Raw genomic sequence first — 20,585 nt, forward strand, 5'->3', positions numbered from 1 at the left:
ACAAACAGCTGCCTTTTTTCCACCAACTGAAAAGAAGCTAAAAAAAAAAAATCTCTGTGTATGGGACAACAGCTGCAAACCATTCCCTTTGCTAACTGATGCATAACAATGGCACTGACGTTGGTCTCAAAGATAACAGATAGTTTTAGCACTGAAGAACAGAAGCTGTAAAACCTCAAGGGAAAACACACAGATCTGAGAATATGAAACCGTAGAAAGGAACCATTAGCTACCTAAAACGATAGACCAGCACATCACATATGACCACCAAAGCAAAAACGAAAACCACAAAGCCCTCATTAAATGAGAAAATTCCGTTGGCTACGTGTCTGATGACAGTACAACTATGACCTAACATATCTAACGTTAAATAACAAGTATATTTTCCTCTGTGGTAGATTGTAACAGAATACATTTACTCAAAATAAGTAGATCTTTCAACTCTTTCTATTGACAGTTTGTTTAGCTTGTTTAGCTTAACTCGATGAACTCGGTATTACTAATCTGTTCTGTAAAGATTCATTGTCACCCCCGGTTATCCTTGTTCTTTCGCCTTCCTATATTTTATTATCTTAAACTTAAATGGGATCTTGTCTTAAATCTAGTATGTGCAGAACTAGAATTCCATGGGCCTCCAGAGATTTAAGTTAGAGAAATAAGACACTGCAGAACAGGAAAGTGTGGTTTTGTTTGTTTGTTTTAAAAGAGACCATTTCCTTACGCACACACCTACCAATTCTTTTCAATTGCTTTTGGGGTTCACATAGAGTAACTTCAGGAAATAACTACCAAATGTCTTACGTAATTTACTTGCAGACAATAACTTAGTCTTGAAGTCAGGTTTTGTTCCCCTTCAAATAATTTTCAAATTTCCTAAATCTTCTTTGAATTTCAAGGGATAAAGTTACCTAAGACTGTTTTTGCATTAATAGCTCTGATAGTAAATATCAAGCCACATCCTGAGCTGGTGAGGAAAAGCATTTTAAAACACTACTGCCAACAACAGCAAAAAGCTGATAAAATACTAAAAGTATATGCCCTATATGACAACCTGCCCTCTTAAATAAAACAGACACAAGCCACAATCCCTGCCCCATTCAACCCCCCCAAACCCCAGAATCTTAAAAATCCTAAGCAAGTAGTATCAATCAACCCACCCTCCCAAAAAAACCCCATGCCCCAAAACCTACAAACAAACAAAAAAACCCAACCAACAAACAAACTTGGGTGGAGTCTTTATCCCAGCTTTGGATAGGGACTCCAACCAAACACTAAAAAATAGAAAGCATTCAATCATTGTGAAGAGCGTATCTACACAAACACTGCAGTAAAAACAGTTACAAAATCACTTGGCAGCAAACAGCTGCTCTGTCAGTCACCCTGTATAAGATCTCAGTTTCCTTTTAGAAATGTGTAATTTATCTCCATTGGTTAAGAGTGTCTACAGCCAAAGTGTTACTATTAAGCTTGGGGGAATCCAGATCTCATCACTTGAGCCAGATAGTTTTGGGACACAGAAGATCCTACATAAAAATTATTGCAGCTGCTGTCTTTTTTAATGAAGAATATATACCAGTCATACTTCAGTGCCCTGCGGTCTTGAGGTCTCACTGACTCCAGAGATGACATCTTGCTTACCTATCATCTGTAGTCAGTATGTTAACTTTGGAAACCATGTTTCTATTACTGCTCTACTAGAGAGAAGCCTGTCAACCTCTCTAAGGCACAGAAAGGAAAAACGCCAAAAATCCACTTACACAGAGACCACACAGACCAAACAGAGAGTGGTCCCACCGAGACGCATGGCAGGAAGGTAAATCACTCTGACTACAGCTGGGAGACTGCAGCACCTGTGCTAATGTTACAGCACCAGACACCTTTATCTACGGTCTTCATGCTGTCTAAGACTAAGATTAGTGGCAACAAGGCTGCTGGGAGTCTCTTGCTCCTTTCAACCCTCAGAGAAGGATTCCCTTGACCAGATTGGGCCGCTCACCCTTACAGGGAGCAGTGGAAGAAAGGTGAAGCCTGGCTTCTGCACAGATCAGCCTACATAAATAATAATGACTTTTTATTAGACCAGTCAGCCAAGCCTGCCTGGGTCAGTAGGGAACTATTAGTAGATTTTTATGCTTTTTCTGTCCAGAAATTGCTTTGGGATTCAAAGTAAATGCATATGCAAGTCTTCAGGACATTAAGAAAGCGAGCAGTGGGCAGCAATGCTGTCCTGAGTTAAAGTTTTGATGCTATTGGGTGAACTTCTTCACAGCAAACACACGCCATGGATTGGAGCTCTGAAGTGATCATCCCTCAGGGGAACTATCTGCTCAGGCAATCTGACAAGCTTGTCCAAACACCAGAAGAGTCTCAAAGTTACTCTGAGCTGACAGTACTGTATACAGAAAAGGAAGAATAAATCCATGCAAGGATGTTTTTGTTCTGACTTCACTCTATGGGGCTGCAGATCCAGAACGAAAGGCCATAGAGGCAACCTGACGCACACTCAGGGAGAGAGAAGGCACAGAGCACACTGGGCCTGGTACCAAAAAGAAGTTCTAACAACTATGAAACTGAAACAGATGGAATATACCATGTATCTTCCAAAGCCATGAAAGCCTTGCTTTCACCTGCATTTGTTCTACTGCACCAAACATGGAAAACCCGATTTCTTTCAAAATTCCCACTTTTTTTTTTTTTTACAAGTACATTCAAAAGATACAGCTAAGAAAAAGAACAACGAAAAAACATGTGGATGCCTTGTCCAGTACATAAGCAGAATTTCACGTTCTCCCTAAACAAGTTATTCATTTTACTGAAAATCGTGTTTCTTTTTTGAAATCAGAGCAAATTAAGACAGTTAATTATATTAATGCCAGAAAGTCTCTCTTCAGTTTGAATTTGTATCTTTTGGAAAAATTGCCTATCAAGCAAATTCCAAAACATCAGAAGTAGTGTTTCAGCAAACTGATTTTCAAATAGAGTTTTTAAGCTTTCCCCTGATCTTTTTTCTTTGGTTTAAAGAAAACCAGTGCTCAGTAGTAATACAAGCTGTACTAGTAAGCGTCTTCCTACTTGCCACTACACATTTTTACAGACTAAAGCTCCCACTGCAAGTATTATTTCACTATGCTAGAAATTACAGAAGTTTCAAAGAAAACTGGTAGTTCTCTTCTTCAACCTTTAAATATAAAGGATTTTATGTATAAAAATCTAAACTTCAGCAAAACATGACTTTCCAAAACAGATAAGGAAAAGAGCAGCTGTTAAAACAGTCTTAAGGAAAAAAAAAAAACCCCAAACCAAAAAATCCCACCACAAAAGCAACTAAAAAACCCGATGAACTCAAAAAACTAAAAAGCCCAGTAATAACAGTGAAGTATGTTCTTTTGTACAGCTTCCCAATCCCTTTCTTCAGAGGCAGAAATGAAACTGGTATATCAATAATAAATTTAGCCCAGAACTAGTAAAGAATCTGTATATACATACATACATATATAAAAAATATTGCTGTGATACAGCAATCATTATCACTTACCCTGACAACATCTCAAATATAAGAATTCCCAGGGCCCACCAATCCACAGCTCTTCCATGGCCTTTGCTTTGTATAACTTCTGGTGCAAGGTACTCAGGAGTGCCACAGAGTGTCCATGTCCTGGGAGGAAAAGAAGGGAAAAAAAAAAAAACCAAAACACAAAACAAACAGCAAAACCAGACTGAAGTGAAACTGAAATAACAGTAATAGAAAAAAACAAACACACAGATAGGAAGTACCCAACATATGCCCCTGTATTTATTGTGTATAGGAACAAGAGAAAAAAAAACCTCTACAAGTTCTAAAAAGGCTGCTTTGATGATGCTCTCCAATTCTCCTGTAACAAGAGATATATGGAAATTAAGAAACCTCTTGGCTGCAGGCAATATCTGTGCACTGAGTTTCCTGACTGCTGGTGTGGTACTCTATCCATTAGGCTGTATGTTGCTTTGAAATTATTAACCGTGGTCTTCATCCTGTAAGCTGCAGACCCTGGGAGCTCAAGGACTACTTCTGACAGACCCAACAAAAGGCAAGCTTATTGGCATTTTCCAGCAGAAGGAAAAAATTTTGTTTAGAAAAAAACAAAAGGAAGAGGGGGAGATAAAGTAGTAGTTTAAATCAATAAATAGCGCAGATGTAAGTTAAGATTCCTTTTATGACCTAAGCAACGATTTTCAAATAGTATTGAAATGTAACCTGTCATCACTCCCACAATATCCATTGAAAGGAAAACATTTTGTGTTTTTAATTATTTAAAATGCTTACAAGGTGTAGTTAAGCAAGTGTGAGATATGTAAGTAATATTATTGTTGATATATTTTACTGCCATTTTTAGTCGTACCTTTCTTAATACAAGCTCAGGATATAAAAGTGTTACACTGCTACCTAACTGAAATGTGTATTTCAAGTTCTATGAATTAATGAAATAAATTGAAACTAAGCAGTTAATGTTTACAAAGACCAAATTGCAATTTGAAGCGCAGAATATTTTGAAACAATTTCTTTCAGAAATGTGAAATCTTCTCTGTAAAAATACCCATGCAGGATTTGCTTGGCTTCACTACCTTGACTTATGTTCAAATACATGCTAGAGAAAAAAATATGCTTTGATTCTGAATAAATTACACTTCCCTGATAGCAAGTCAGAAGAGGAAACTCTGAAAAAGTGTTCATCAATTCAAGAGAGGATGAAAAAACAGCAGAGAACAAGAAAAAAAATAAAGCATGTTGTATTTTAAGAAGAGTTCTAGTAACAAATTACAAGGAATATAGTCACAAAATTAATAGTCACTGCAAACAATTTCTAACTTGCAGCAAAAGAAACTCTAATTGTCTTGTGAGTGCAGAAGAATCTTCTCCAAGGCATGAATGAAACTAGTAACATGGTCCTGAACAAATGCATTAAGATGAACAGCAATCACTTTTAGACTCATACATACCTCTTTCAACTTCTAGTTTTTCCTACCATTGTTCTGCTAAACTTAACAAACCTTCTTTTTCCTAACCATAAATGGATATTCCAGATGCACCTATGGTATGGTTTTTTTTTTTAAGATTAAATAATACACTTTTCTGAGATTGCAGAATTATTTTAAACAGAGCTTTTGGGTGTGTTTTTCTTCTGTTTTTTTCCTTTTGTTTGGTTGGTTTTTTAAACCTTAGCCTTAATTCATAAAAATAATTAAGATCAAAGAAGAGGAGCTGTACAGTCAGTCAAGACTTTAAATGAAGATTTTTTGATACACAGAATTTAATTTCTTTAGGCCTGATTTTAATACGACAAAAGCTAAATTACTCCAGCTAAACTGTCAGAACGTGTTAGACACACTATGCACCCAAGTGCTCTGTGATTCTTGAAAGTATGTTCGTTAGTGTAAAGAATACATCTTTACTTTTTATCATAAAAGGGTGGCATAATTTTTGTTGCTAGAAAACGTAAACTCTCATTTTCCAAATCAAGTATACTCAAGAAAATTCTTACGTACAGCACTGCTTTACACACTACTGCCATCTAGCAGTTGCCTAGATCAGGACTAGGTGATTAAGAAAAACAACAAAGCTTTGTTGTCTTTTAAAACAAAATAGCCCCGCCTCCCCCAAATTTAAAGATCTGTATTTACAATCCATCATACGAATTTTTATTTATACTAATTTTGCCAGCTCTGCAAATGAAGCAGCTACCAGTTTTACTGCTGTATTTGGGAAAAAGATCTGTACAAATAAAGCAGACAGGGCAGGCACATTAGTTTTAATGGACAAGAGAGACAGTTTGCAGGACAATGCCCCACAACAGTCACCTTTCCTCCCCAAAAATTGCCAACACTATGAATGCATAAATTCAGCAAAGATGCAGTCTTTGGTAGTTTTCATCCCTTATCAAGGTCATTTAGGATACAAAAAAAAAAAATCAGTTTAAAACTTGACCATGACTTCCAGGACCCACACAATTTGCTGGTGACAATGTAACTAAAATGACCCTCAATTACCTTACAGGTTAATAAGATCTTTTTTATTCAAGCAAAAGGAAAACCACAAATTAAGGAAAGGCCAACATAACTTTAAGTCCCCTAGTTGCACTAGGAAATAAAACTTATTACCACCAGCAGGTCATCTACTTCTCTTAATTTCAATCAAGAAATTTATGTTTACTAACTACACAAAAACTTGGAGGAAGCTCAAATTCTTTGTCAAGCTGTGTATTTGTGCCATACAATCATGCCTTGTATTTCCTCTTTTGTTGGTCATGAAACAATTTTATTTTCTGGAAAAAGCATCAAGTAAATTCTATAAAAAGATCAAATTTTCTTAAGTATTTTTTTTATCATTACTATTTCATGACTCTTGCATATTCATCTGAAACTCCAGATTATCCTTTTGAAGATAAATTATAAAGCAGAAAAATAAGAATAGACTGTTTCCTTCAAACTGCTACAAAAAATCCACTGCTCTGCGTTTTCAAAATAAAAGCTGAAATACAGGTAAGCAATATTTCATAAGGTTGAACATGTCATTTTAAAACATTGAAAAGAAACAAAGAATCTACTCTGGTCACAAAGATAAGCTATAAAATAGTATTTGTGGGACCTGTTAACAGTATTATTTGAAGAAGTTAAGTCTCAGTGGTTAACATATTTTAGCGTTCTACACTATTCAGCATCCACCTCTGTAGTCCTTGACAACCTTCTCGCATACAAGCCAGAGTTTAACAATGTCCTTTTTGGTGTTCTCTTCTGGAAGTTTCTCCATAATTATACGCAATGGAGATTGCATTGTTTCCAGCCCACAAAAGCTTGTTCTGTGAGACATTCTTGCTTCTACAGTGACACACAATATACTTTACAAACAAGATTTGCTACGTATTGGTTTTTTTCTTTCTCTTCAAGTCTACTCAGTAGAATAGTCATGAGGTACACCCAGTTTAAGCAACAGTGCAGAGGTATCCCCAAAATCTTTAAGGTTATTTTTTTTTAATTAGGAATTTAAACTGAGCAAACTAAAATTAACAGTGAGTAACATTCCTCTAAAAAAATAATCGTAAACTTTCATAAAATTGAGTGAAAACTGTTCATAAGAATACAAAATTCTATGAACTTTTGTTTCAGTTCCTCTGAAAGAACACAAGAGCTAAAAAAACCCAACAAAACAAAACCCCAAAACCAACAAAAAAACTAGTAGGAAACATCAGAAACATGTTTAATGTATATATTATACCTGACAAGTGGTACATGCTTTCCAGAAAAAGAAAGGTCTAAAAATGCACTGGCTATAAAATTCAGTGCAACTCCTTTCTACATCCTTCAGGTTAACGATAATTTATTCTGGTCCCCTCACCTCTCCTTTTTTCTTGACACTGCGCCTTTTTTAAAGTAGTGGCACATGTATTGAATGTGAATGTACTTACAAGAAACTGAAAAGGTTATTAAGTGTTCAGTTAAGGTATGCCAAGGAGGAAAAGAGAAGAAATAAACAGCAGCTGAGGCAAAGACACATTGTTTTGGAGAAAAATTTAGAATTTTAAAAAGTACACTATGACTGAAAAGGTAAAAACAAGGATAAACAGAAGGACATATCAGTAAGGAAGAGAAGGAGACAAGAAAACCTCCTCCCTTTCCTCTTTTTCTAGCAATTAGAGTCTAGCCTTTCAGAAAATTTACTAATAAGAAGGTAAATGTGCAGGGCTGCTTCCCACAACAGGCATGTGAGCTACGAGCCAGCCACTCTCTCTAAAGAGCGGCTTAATTGTAGATGGACATGGTGAACACTTCACCCTTTGACACATGATAGCGGGAAGAAAGGAAAATGCTTACTGAAAAACCTCAATTAAGCAACTACAGAATCATTCATACGAAATAATATGTATCAAGAAATGTGTACTTGTATTGAAGGTCTTCTGCAGACATTGTTTTATCTTACATGTCACATTTCTCTAGGAAAACATTTGCTGGTCCTAAGTGGCATGCTTCCTCACAGCTGTTTGAAAAACATATGTGCTTTGTGTTTTATTTTCACAACTCATATGGACTATATATATGCATACATATATACACATACATACATGTAAGGTTCATGTGTATAGAAGTTTGCCATGCATAAAAATGACAAAACATATCCTATACTTTAGGTCAAATAGTCTATGAAACTAAATAACCTGCTGGAGTGCATTGGTGGATAAATTGCTGACAACTGTGTATTTTTACAGTATCAAAAACAGCGTTGTGAAAATGACTACGGCTAGCAGGGTGAATACTATATAGTCAGGGAGGGGGAAGACTTAAAAAAAAAAAAAAAAAAATCACACTTGCATAGGTAACTACCATGCTCTAACTGATGAAGTCCTCACTCCTTCCAACTTTGTGTTGTGATCTGCATTTTATATTACCTGTCATGCATGCATGCATAGGTAAAGGGGGTACTAATATAAAACTACTGTAGCATCCTATGATTCACTTCAACACAAATTGATCAATTTCACACTCTCCACGCCCCCCCCAGCAAGACAGGACGCAAGAAAAACAAATAAAAAAAGTAGTGATAACTTGTTTTGATCTCCTACAATGTATTTGAACAAATTTACTCTTATAGATTCATCTTCCAGATTGAAGAACATACTTTGGTGTGAACTGTCACCTTATCTCATGAAGGATTACTTCTGCTGTGCCTGAAACCTACAGAAATCCAAATTAAGAATAACCACTAAGTGGCAGTAGCTACATGTAAAAAGGAAGTTGCAAGAATTTGTATGACAACGACTTACAAAGAGATCGTCCTACTTTTTATATGGAAGTAGCCTTACCTCCTCCTGCAAAAATTTACTTTGATTTAAAAACAGAATATTAAAAAAAAAAATTCCAACATCTCAAGACCTATCTGCTTGCCCAGTGGAAACTGAATTCAATCAAACATACTGATATTAAAACACTATGGTTTTAAAACAGACTTTTAGACCTTAAGGGTGAATAGAACCAGCATACTTATTAGTTGCCTACCATTCTTCTGTGCCAAGGCAACCCAGCACTGCGAGTATGTAACCCATAGGGAAGCAACCATTGTGACCTCCATAACACGACTTGATCTGCCCCATTGACTTTAACTTCATAAGGAATCCATTAAGAGTAGATCCCTCAGATCCACCTTCACTTCAAATTGATCTTGTAGAATTCTGCCCTTGCCCCCAACTGTTGCAAAAACAGCATAAAACAGGTAAAAGAGATGAGTGAAGGGGATGAGCACCTATGTAACGCCTAACTCGCTTACTAGGCTGCCTCAAGGAGAACAATCAGATATGGTCTCCCTCAAGAGGTGGCCCTAGGGCATAATACCAAATCTTGTAACACTGCTTTTCTAATATGACAGGCTAGTCTTTTTTCTTCCTTATTTTCAATCCCAATAACAACTCTTCCTTCTTTTTAAGAACATGTATTATAATCTTGGAAGGGTATTTCAAACAGAGAGAACTGAGAAATCACTGGGGAAAAAACCTCTGCATTATCGAAAAGTTTACATACACTAGTAAAACAGACATAAGGCTGACAGTATTGTAGAAGTTACAGTTAAATAAATACTTCTGCTGAAGCTGGCTTTATTGTTTCTGTCTAGATTTTTCAGTTTCATTTTAGCAACAGGCTAGTGAAAACACAGTATCCAGTTTTAAAAAAGTTATTCCCACCTTTCAAAAATATCTCTAAAAGAAAAGCCGAAGGAAACAGCAGTTACAAAACATTTAGCAATTCAACTTGTATGGAAGATTAATGTCCCATTTAACGTATTGATGTACGTATCTCAGTATTTGCTTATTTTACCTCATTGAACTCCCTTTTTACAAGATGACTGCTGACAAATATACAAACCTACTCATATAAAATATTTTTCTATGGTAGCTTATTTGTGATATTGCTCCTAGTTACACCTAAGGTGTAATATTGGTTTCCATACAGCCATTTTAAGACGATCATTTCCTTTATATTAAGGGATTTAACACATGTGAACCACATGGAATATCAGGTGAAATGCTGAGCTCTGAAATCAAACTTTTTTCCTTCCAACTGCAATTACATTTTGCATGTTAAACCATAACAAAAACCCACTTACCTATCCACCAGCTTTTTAGCAAATCCAAAATCAGTAAGCTTGATATGTCCTTCTTTGTCTAGTAATATATTTTCAGGTTTTAAGTCTCTGTAAACTATTTCTTTGGAGTGCAGGTATTCTATTGCACAAATAATTTCTGTTGAGTAAAACAGTCCTGTGCTGTTGTTGAAACGCCCCATGTTGCGCAGGTAACTAAAAAGTTCTCCTCCTGGCACATATTCCATTAACATGTATAAAAAACGTTCATCATGGTTGGTCCAAAATCTGTAATAAAAATATTATTGTATTGAATAAACAAATTATCTCTCCGATATGCTTTAGAAGTAAATTTCTGTGAAATGATCTCTGTTACCCCAACTATGTACATAATTAATTTATGGTTCCTATTCTGCAAAGATTAAAGCCCCATGAATCTAGCAGGATTATATAACAGACGTTCAAGTAGCTGACTTAACCTGAAAAGTAAACCAGATAGTTCAGGATGCGCACAGCACAGGCTAAGAAAGGAAATCTAACTGATAGACTCCATTGCATTCTACAAAACAGGTGTCTGCTAAGCACCTAAGTGACTTAGTATACTGCCAGTCTGCTAAGACCAGACAATTGTTACACAACTTACATTTTATTTAATCAAATATTGCCAAAGTGATGGGAGGTGAGCAGAATCTGCTTTTGTAAAGATGTTTATGACAATATGTTTAAAAACAGGGCCACCAGAAAGTTCTCCTCCTCCTCTCCTATCCCTTCCTCCCCAGAAATACACAACCCCAACTAAAGTGACTAGTTACTAGATAAGCATCAGATTGCAATGCTTGCTCTTCTATGGTATCTTTAACAAAAGCAATAGAAAAGCAAAAATGACAGCAAAACAAGATTCATTTCTGTACCTCAGAACTAACCTAATGATAAGTACCTTCCATTCCTCAGACTGCTGCCTTTAATTTAAGAACTATTATTGTCGTACATTCATTACTAGAGTGCAGTAAAGAGCAGCTAAGGAAGAAAGAAAATCGTTCCACGTGGCTTTCAAACAGTTCATTACAGAATACAGGAATCTTCTCTTCCACATTCCCGAAAACTAAGCTGGGTTTTTTTCTACCCACATTAAACAACTCCTATACCACACACCCAAATGTAACTCAACAGATAAGAAGAAAATAGATATCTGGTAACATCTTGAAGGATATTCTACCATTTTTAAAAAAACAGCTATCGCTATTACTATGATAACAGATAAAGAACACTGTATCCCTACCTATTTTAATGATACAAGAGTAGAAGTTACTTTAGCTTCTAGTAACTGCTTCTGCAGTATCACAAGAATGAAAGATCAAGTATCTTCTGCTCCCCCCCTCTTCATTAGCTGGTTCCTGATCAAGGCATAGAGTCTCAAGAAAGATTAGCAGACCAAACTGAGCTCCCAAACCCATGAGTGACTTTCGCTCAGTAAGATTTTCTTTCTTGATACCAGCACTGAGGCCAATGAAGAAAAATGAGACAGGCTATCAGACATCAGCAACAGCTCCTCCATTCCTTCAAAGTGATGAAGAAAGCACAGCCCAGGCTTGCCTTTTGGTTTTATGGCACTACTTCCCTATCACAAAGTCACGAACATCATTAATTAGCTATTGATGATGTCCACAGTATCTTTATTGACTATGTAAACACACTCTTGAGATGCATTTTAAGGAGACAGGCAAAGTTGCACCTACAATAAACAAAGGAAGAGGAACAGGAATAGGCAAACCAAACCAAACCACATATTTATAAAACTATGTACAGGGGAAGAGGATGAACAAAATCTGACAAGGAATACAAAGAAAAAAAAGGAAGACCTAGACCATTAAAACACAGTATTTTTATTGGACTTAATTTCTTCTTAAAGGATTGTCTATCCACAGAAAAATGGATACATTATTTGGTATACAAGAAAAATAGCAAAATAAAAGGACTTTAATATTTGCAATACAGATTGCTTTAAATGGTATTTTAATACCAAAACAAAAGGAAAATATCACAGAAGCTGTGATTAGAATAAAATGCATAGTGTCAGGTAATTTTAAAATTCAGCTTCACTACATGAACTTTGGATGCTATTGTGAACTCTTACGGACAAATAACCTATTTTAGCTTATAAGACATGGTTGATTTTTATTAATTCTTGTTTTCTTGAAAAAAAATCAAAGATACATGTCAAAATTACAGCACAATATGAACTGCTGCACCCACAGAGTTATGATATGTCCCTCAAACATGTCAGTACAGATTGACTAAGAGTATCCAGAGACCAGTTGTTACAAGAGCACCAAACAAGCATTTCCAAAAGGCAGTTTAAAAAAATAAGTAGATAAATAACTTCAGTATCTACAGAAAAACAGGACCTCCTTATATGCAGGAAAGCCATTTCTCAAAAGTAACAGGAAAAGGAAAAAAATGCTTTACATAAAGGAAGATATAGGAAGGATGAACACCAGAAATAAATTATGTGCAGCATTACTTTAAAATTCCCCACGATAAAAATCTAAAAAACTACAGTATTATGCTGCACTGACACATATTCCTTGTTTTGCAACCAAAGGAAGATCTTATCCATATTTAAGATGGTGACGCTAATTGAAAATATAAAAGCCAGACCATGTAGATAACACAGTTCAAAGGCATTTAAGCAGAACTATATAGAAAATGTTTTCCCCTTTTTGTTGATCAATTATAGTCAAAAGAATTCATGGGAAAAAAACATGTATTGGGCAGGGGAGGAGGCAGCTGAAAAAAGCCGTCAGCCACACAAAAAGCTGCAGAAATTTTTATTTGTCATACAGTCAGTGACAATTGTCCATGAATGCTTGCTTAACCTAAAGCACACAAATATGAACATGACTTAAAATTTAACTACCTCATTTCAGCTAGGTTACTTTGAGTCTCCTTTGCCAAGGGACAAAGGCATCACGTGGACAATTACATGAGCATAGCTGATGCAGCATCTCACTGAACATGTCAATAGAAAAGGCAAAGAGCTAGAAGACATGAAGAATGTTTGCCTTGCACACAAGTGAACTTCCATTTGAATTGTGTCCCTCCTTTGTTGATTTTAAAAATCTGACATTTTGGAAATAAGGCATGAACAAAATCCAAGAAAACTTACCAAGTTTTGATTTTTGATCACTTCTGTATGGACATGAACCCTCACATCCCTGTCTCTGACTTCTCACCCAAGTTTCTCTATTCCCACACTTGCTGCACTGTTCCAGATGCACAGACATACTGGGTTGGGTTTTTTTGGTTTGGTTTTGATAGGTTGGGCTTATTGTGTTTTTCGTTCTGTTTTAAAAAAGAATTTATCTATGTACATAGATATACATATAAAACCCTGTTCACCCTGTTCCATCCATACTTTAACCAGTCTAACCAGATGTACTCAGCCTCTCCATCTTGCCTTCCTGCATACATCTCAAACTCCACATACCCTAAAACTCATCTTACTGGTAATGTACCACACACAGGATTTCTGAACACTGGCTGGAATCTACCAGCACCATGATGCTGGAAAAAGCAACAGCACACCAGGGAGAAAGTCTCCTGCAGAGCTCTTTCCATCTTTCAGATACCTACCATGCTTTTGCCCCTTCTTTTCCCTCTGGTACTTTCTTAGCCCTAGGAGGAGGCTGCACTCCCCACAGCTAGAGATTAACTAAGGCTAATGTCATCTAATTTTATGTAAAACTGATTAAGGCTGATAAATGCAAAACAAATCTTGGTCAATGGCCCTGTACCCATGCATGAGAAAATATAAATGGAAATTAACTGTGCAATTACCCAGACGTTTAGTTATCCCATTAATAGATATGGACTCAGATACACAAAAGGCATTGCGGTGCTGTGAACAGAGACGTATGATGCCTTCTCTCCTTAATAAAGGGATCATTAGAATCATCACAATTCCACTAAAAAAAGTATTCTTCATGAACTGTGTTTAAATTGTGTTTCTCAATAGGTTCCATCACTTAACCTCAAATATGGGACTAACAGAGCCCAAGAAGTGGTGCAGTCAGTCACTTAAGCTCATTAAAAATAAAGTTTGCAAAAGTAAAATCCAAAGTTTTCAAAAGCAGATACGTAAATCTAATTCTATTCTTATCTAGATACCTACAGGAAATATATATGTAGAAATACTTCTTTTTTCGCCATTCTAACATCAAGAATCGTTCTAGAAGTCATTTTCATGAGCTAATCCTAACATTTCTTCATTAGGTTTTTCCCCTCACTTAAGAAAATTTCTCTTCTGCAGTATAAAAATAAAAGACAGAGTAAAGCTACAGCATAAAAGTAAAGCTTATAATAAATTATTGCTTTAAAGTTTAAATTATGCCTCTTGATTTTAAATTCTTAATTCTTCTATAATAAATATTTTAGTCTGAAATCTATTTTAGTCTAGATTACGTAATAGAAATTAAATGCTTGGTGTTGGTCAGGTACATAGGAACTTGTAATGAGACTCTGGAACACTTTAATTGCACTTTACATACGAGTTAAATGAATTAAAAAAATACAACAACTTACAATCTGATCAAAAAGGGGTGGTTGACCTCTTTCAGGACTGACTTTTCATTGTGCACATGTTGCTCTTGCTTCAGTCGAATGACATCAGGAATGCTCATTACTTTCAGTGCAAAGTAACGTTTGGCCATTTTTTCCTTCACCAGATGAACACGCCCAAAGGTACCTGTGCCTGAAAAGTCGAAGAAGAAACGTCAACTTATTGTAAAAAAAAGAAAAAAAGCAAAGATAATTTACTAAATTAAAACCTACAGAAACTCAGTTCCTGGTTTGGTGGTTTGGTTTTTTTTTTCCCTCATCAATGTAACAGTATTATATTTTTTACCTGTTTTCACACAATTTTTTTGTTGAGATTTCTCAACTTTTAGTGATAACGATTTAATAAAAATAACGGTATTGTGATACTGCCGCTCTTTGGATAGACAGTGGAAGCATTTCTTCCAAAGAAGAGAAGTGGTCCTGAGAAAGAGTAAGGGAGTTGTATAAAAAAAATGTATGTAATCTATAAGATTCAAATGTAACCAGTATAAATGACACAAGCAAAACTGTTCTCAAGTGCAGAAGAAAGGCTGGGAAACACTCTCTTAAATTTCAGAGATCATTTTTAATTTAGTTTGGGTGGGGAGGATTGGGATAAACTCAAAAGTTGCATTCAGCTTATTATATGCACAGTGTGTGGCATAAAAGGAAAAAAAAAAAATCATCATTGACCAAGAATGTAATGTTCAACTGTAATGGATTTAGTAATTCCTCAACACAAAAAAATACTTCACTATCCATATATTATTTATTAAAACAAGGTAGCTAAAAATCAATCAGGGTGTAAAATATAGGAACTCATAACACTAAGAGTACAGAATAAACAAAAATGATGACAACAACAACAAAAAAATTCAAAATATTCATCTACCAAGGTTCAGGGACTGAGAACAGTTGTCTGCAATTATTCAGGTAAGATTATTCCCTTAAAAGTGCACAGAGAGGTGAAGTGATCCAGCAGGATAATGGAGTGATGGGAAAAAAATACTTAAAAGTTGCTGACCCTTTTAAAAACAAATAAAAAAAATTCTGCTTATAGTGCTGCATCGTTATATTACATGGAAACAATAGAATTCAGGCATCCTTTTTTCGTAGTTAATGTATTCCTTTTTCAATTCACTCTTAAAAATATAAAAGGAAAATAAAAACATATTGTCTTTTAAATAATGTATTATGCATTTCTCTATTCAATACAGTAATCATTAAAGTTCCTTTTAAGTGCATTGTACTCAAGAAAATTATACATAACTGAACCGAGTATTTCTTGTAGTTTGAAACGAAAGTTAAAACTAGCACATTTAGCCACGCTTCTATTTGTACTGCAGCACAGCATTCTACATTTGAAGATGAACACACGTTTCTGCTCGTTGGGTGGTTGCTCATTATTTTTTCGCTCATTAAACAATGCCATGTAGGTTCCAGTAGAACAGTACACCTGATATTTTTAATCCTATTCTCTAACAGAAATATGTGGCACTATAAAGGAGGCTTGGCATTCAAACCAATTGCCTAACTTCTAAAAGGTCACTCTCTTTTTGAGAAACGCCTTCCAAAAAAATCAAAATCTTATACTTAAGCTCATGATCATCCCCTTCATTGCAGATAGCCTAGGAAGGCAGCCCATAGACCTGTTTATTAACTGTATTATTAACTGGCATGTGAATTGATTTCAGATTGTGCTAACCAATTATGATCAACCTATACTACAAAGCAATTTTCTAAGATGTGTAGTGGGTGCAGGGAGATAAGTATTATGTGAAAAGGAATAGATTTTTGAGAAGCATCGGGGAGAGACCGAAAAATGAACTTCCGAAACTGCATTGGGGGGGGGGGGAAACAAGGGACTTTTTGCCTCTAGTAGGTTCAAGAAACTTGAGAATTTATTAAAAAAAGTTGTTTTCTGTATCTGTATTCTCACTTAAAACATTTATATTTTATTTAACAGTTATTCTTTCCAGCCACTTGTAATATTGTTTAAGAGCACGGCATCTACTAAAAAACAAAACAAAATACTCGTATTACAAACTAAAAACTACTTCAGCAATCCAGTTTTATGGAACTTGCAGCTCCAATACCAATGCAGCTTTCAAAACCAGCTTTCGAGATAAAACTTCTCACTACACAAACCCACCAAGGATTACAGTTGTCCAAGCACAAAAGATTCTCTCAAAGCAGTTTTACATTCCCACCTGTCCTGAGTTACAGTTCTTTAACCATGAAAGCTGTAAACAGGTCTCAGATAAAGCCTGCTGTTATAGTGAAGTAAGTCATCAGGTTACCCTGGAAAATTTATCATGCAATTAAATCCTTTAACAATGCATTTACATTACATGACTATACCTGTAAACAACCGTATTTTCATGGGCTTCTGCAGTAAAAAAAAACCATACAAAAAAAAGGCCCAAAGCTTCCAAGCAGAGCCATCTGTCCAAGCTACTTAAAATACTGATTATTTACATGTTCATTGAATGCATAGACAAAAAATTAACTTAGGTTATTTTGGAGTTAGGAGCTGAAATCTAAGTTCTGAGTATCTGAAAAAACCACTGTGAAGAATGACTGTAGTCATATTGCACACCGAAACTAAAAATCATCTTACATTTTAAGACTTTCAAATGTGGAATCAGGGAAATTAACAGTACCAACCCCATAAGTAAATGCTGGTTTTATAAACATTTTAATACTTGTATGAACAAAGTGCTTCCATAGACATATTCAACAGGAAAGTCAGAAGTGAACACATACCTAATTGTTCCTAGGTCTTTAGTGATCTCACATTTCATGACTCGTTCTACTTATCCTAGAAATTTTTATTTTAGAATGCTTTAATTTTTTGCTATGATATTGGTCTAACTTTACAAATGGTCCTGCTCAGAAATAACAACAGTAATAACAATAGCAATCACAAGTTCCACCCATTTTCAAAGAAGGACCTGTCAGGGACTTATTTAGCAATAGTTCTAACTTTGGAAACACGGCCTCTTTAAAAATGTCTCTGCCAGGAGTGGCAAAGCCTGGCAGGCTTTTCCAGAATAGTGGCAAGCAGCTAATCTAGAAAGCCTCCGGGAAAACCAGAAGACCACACAGACAGGCGAGAACATACAACCTCCCTAACCAGTTTTATTGTTGAACTGATTGCAGGCAGTCTTTTTTCAAACATCTTTAGCCCAATTTCAAGCAACTATGGAAATCAAGAAGACAATACAGACAAGAAGCCATCTAACATCTGTTGTCAGACGTCTCTTCTCATAATATGAATTTTCTCCCATTGAAGTCTTCTCAGAAAATCCATTAGGCCTACATCAGTGGGCAGTGACAGTACCCAGACACACAACCACCACCCTTCCAGCACTTTTCACAAACAATATGCTCTTTTAAAGCCCTAAAGAAAAATAGTAGCGATGTTCTGGAATTTACTTACATCATTTAAGCTGCTCAGTCAAACTCTTCTCATTGCAAAGGAAGCAAAGAGAGCATGGCAAGTACCATGTATTTTTTCAACCAAGGAAAAAAAAAGACTTTAACTATGTGGGGCCATTATTAATGGGGGAAGCAAGGGAACTTGCTGAAACTTAAACACAGGTGTATAAAGTATGCAAATAGGGTTTAATCTATGCCTTTGCACAGCCATATACAGGACTAATTGTTGAGCTTTTTTTTTATTTTTAATGCTTAGCCAGTGTTCAGACAACCAGATAAAGTTTGCATACAAAGATGACTTCAATTCAAATATCTCACTTCAAACTTTTGGTCTGATCTCCTGCTAATGCTTTTAGCCATTTCTGCAAAGATTTTTAAAATTCTCTTCCTTGCAAATGGGGGGGGAGGAATGGGACGGGACATGAGGGTCAAGGTGGGAGGCTGCAAGAAGGTATTGTTATGGTTGTTTAGCACAGTCAAGAAAATCTAGCTGTTTAACAAACACAGGTCTTATTGTTGTGACTCAGTGGAAATTCTGCCCCTCACATTCATGGAAAGAAAACTAAAAAAATTGAAGCAGTGAAGTGGCAGCATGTAAGATGGAGGCCCAGCTCCATAAATTCGAGGTAAGGTTTTCAGAAGCAGGAGAAGGCAGGGTTGCTAGTCTTCTATTAAAGCACCACTGCCTTCTGCCCTCCAGGAAGGAGACACTAAGTTCAGAGAACAGCTTCTGTTAATCCCCATGAAAGAATTGCTCAATTTTTTTCCCCTAATCACCTCAGAGCTCAGCTGTATGAACTGGCTACACCTCAGAGCTCAGCTGTATGAACTGGCTAAATTTGACCTTCTGCGACAAATAAGTAAACATTCCTTAGGATTACCTTAAAATAGAAATATTCTGTACTTGCCCATCTTCCACATAATAATGAAAGGAAATACAGTGTTTACAGATTTGCACAATAGTCTACTGACATTTATTTAATGTTTAGTTCAAACCAAGAGAACTTCAGGGTGTACCATTCTGGATGAGTCCTAGGATCTACCAAGTACTATTCTGCTGAAGTAAGAGCAATGGCTACACACACACATGCACATATGCGTATCCCTACCTGTCTCTCTATATTATAGCACGTAATGCCAGAGTTTTAGAGCCAAAATGTGCTTACATCAGAAAATTATACCTCATGAAAACAGTTGTTATTAGAAGGTCTGAAGGAGTATTTGTAGCCTATTTGCACAGTCCCCTTCTCCCTGCTAAGGCATACAGCAAATGAAGGTTTCTGGCCACCAGTAACAAAAGCAAGTGAAGAGTGCCTGTGCTATTTGCAACATGCAACACAATTCAAGATTTTCAGGACTAAACAGACAAACAGAATAAAACATGCAAAATGCTAACCACTAATCCAGTATAATCTGTTTACAACAGAAACAATAAAATTTTTGGATCCCTTTGCAAATTTAATGTGGTTGCAGAACTTGAAGGAATGCCAGCAATCTTCTCAATTAGGTAACCTTCTCATGTTAAACACACACAAAGGGAGGAGGCCAAAAACTGCAGAGGACCAGCTTGGCCTAGGTATCAAATGCAAAAAGAGCATTTTCAATCTTACAAAGCAAGCTGGATTCCCTAACGCCATGCCAAAACACCATAGCCAGCTTCCAGGATTTTACTGTCTTTGAAGCCTGGTAGAAAAGAATAAAGAATGTGGGAATATTTCTGATGCAATTGTAGATACTTTTGATGCTAGGAAAACCAATCCTGCAACTTTTGATCAGCTAAAACAATTGAGTAGTCATGTAGTGACTATTTTGCTATTGATGTAGGTGACTAATTTAATGCTCAGTTTGCCTATTTGCTCCCATTAATTAGGCCCAGCTGTTCCAGCTTCCCATCCTTTTAATCCCCAGCTCTTTCTTAAAACCAAGTTTGCCTTGCTCAGACAGATACCATCTGTTTTAATGAAGAATAAACTAGGTCATGTGAGATCCATGACCCTGAGGGCTGCCTTCTGAGTCCCAGAGGGGTTGGTCCTGACTTCCACAGATGCCTACAAAAAGCATCAGATGTATTTGCTTTCATTTACAGTTAGAAGGAATGTTTCCTACTGTGCCACGTATTAGTCTTCATTGGTCGCTACAAGCAGAACAGACTTAATTCTACTGAATATCAGAGATAAACTAAGTGATTTGTATCAGATTACAAACTCACTATTGAATGTCAAATGTGTCTGCCATTTAATCTCTGTCTCATTTTGGGATGGAACTTGAACAGCCTACCAATACATGTCTTAAAAGGGGGAATGGGGGTTGTCAATAATTCTTGACAAAGAAGGGGAAGAAGTGGCACAGCAAAGGAAACCAGCCTGCCCAAACAGACTGGTAATCAGAAGATTAACACTTGAGAGAAAGACATGGGGAAAACATGTGACATGAGCAACTGTGGGCT

The 20,585-nt window shown here is 36.2% G+C and overlaps 1 protein-coding gene across 1 annotated transcript in view; it reads right to left on the reverse strand.

Annotated features, from left to right (window-relative positions):
* Positions 1–20,585, reverse strand: part of PRKX (protein kinase cAMP-dependent X-linked catalytic subunit) — a 61,550-nt gene that overhangs the window by 15,949 nt on the left and 25,016 nt on the right. The window contains exons 2-4 of the mRNA XM_059824402.1: positions 14,684–14,852; positions 10,127–10,390; positions 3,536–3,655 (exon numbers count right to left, since the gene is read on the reverse strand). Coding sequence (XP_059680385.1) covers positions 3,536–3,655; positions 10,127–10,390; positions 14,684–14,852 — 553 coding nt within the window. The remainder of the gene's footprint in view (positions 1–3,535; positions 3,656–10,126; positions 10,391–14,683; positions 14,853–20,585) is intronic.

Source organism: Gavia stellata, chromosome 1 (genome assembly GCF_030936135.1).
Source record: "Gavia stellata isolate bGavSte3 chromosome 1, bGavSte3.hap2, whole genome shotgun sequence".
In the NCBI taxonomy this organism is placed as follows: Eukaryota; Metazoa; Chordata; class Aves; order Gaviiformes; family Gaviidae; genus Gavia; species Gavia stellata.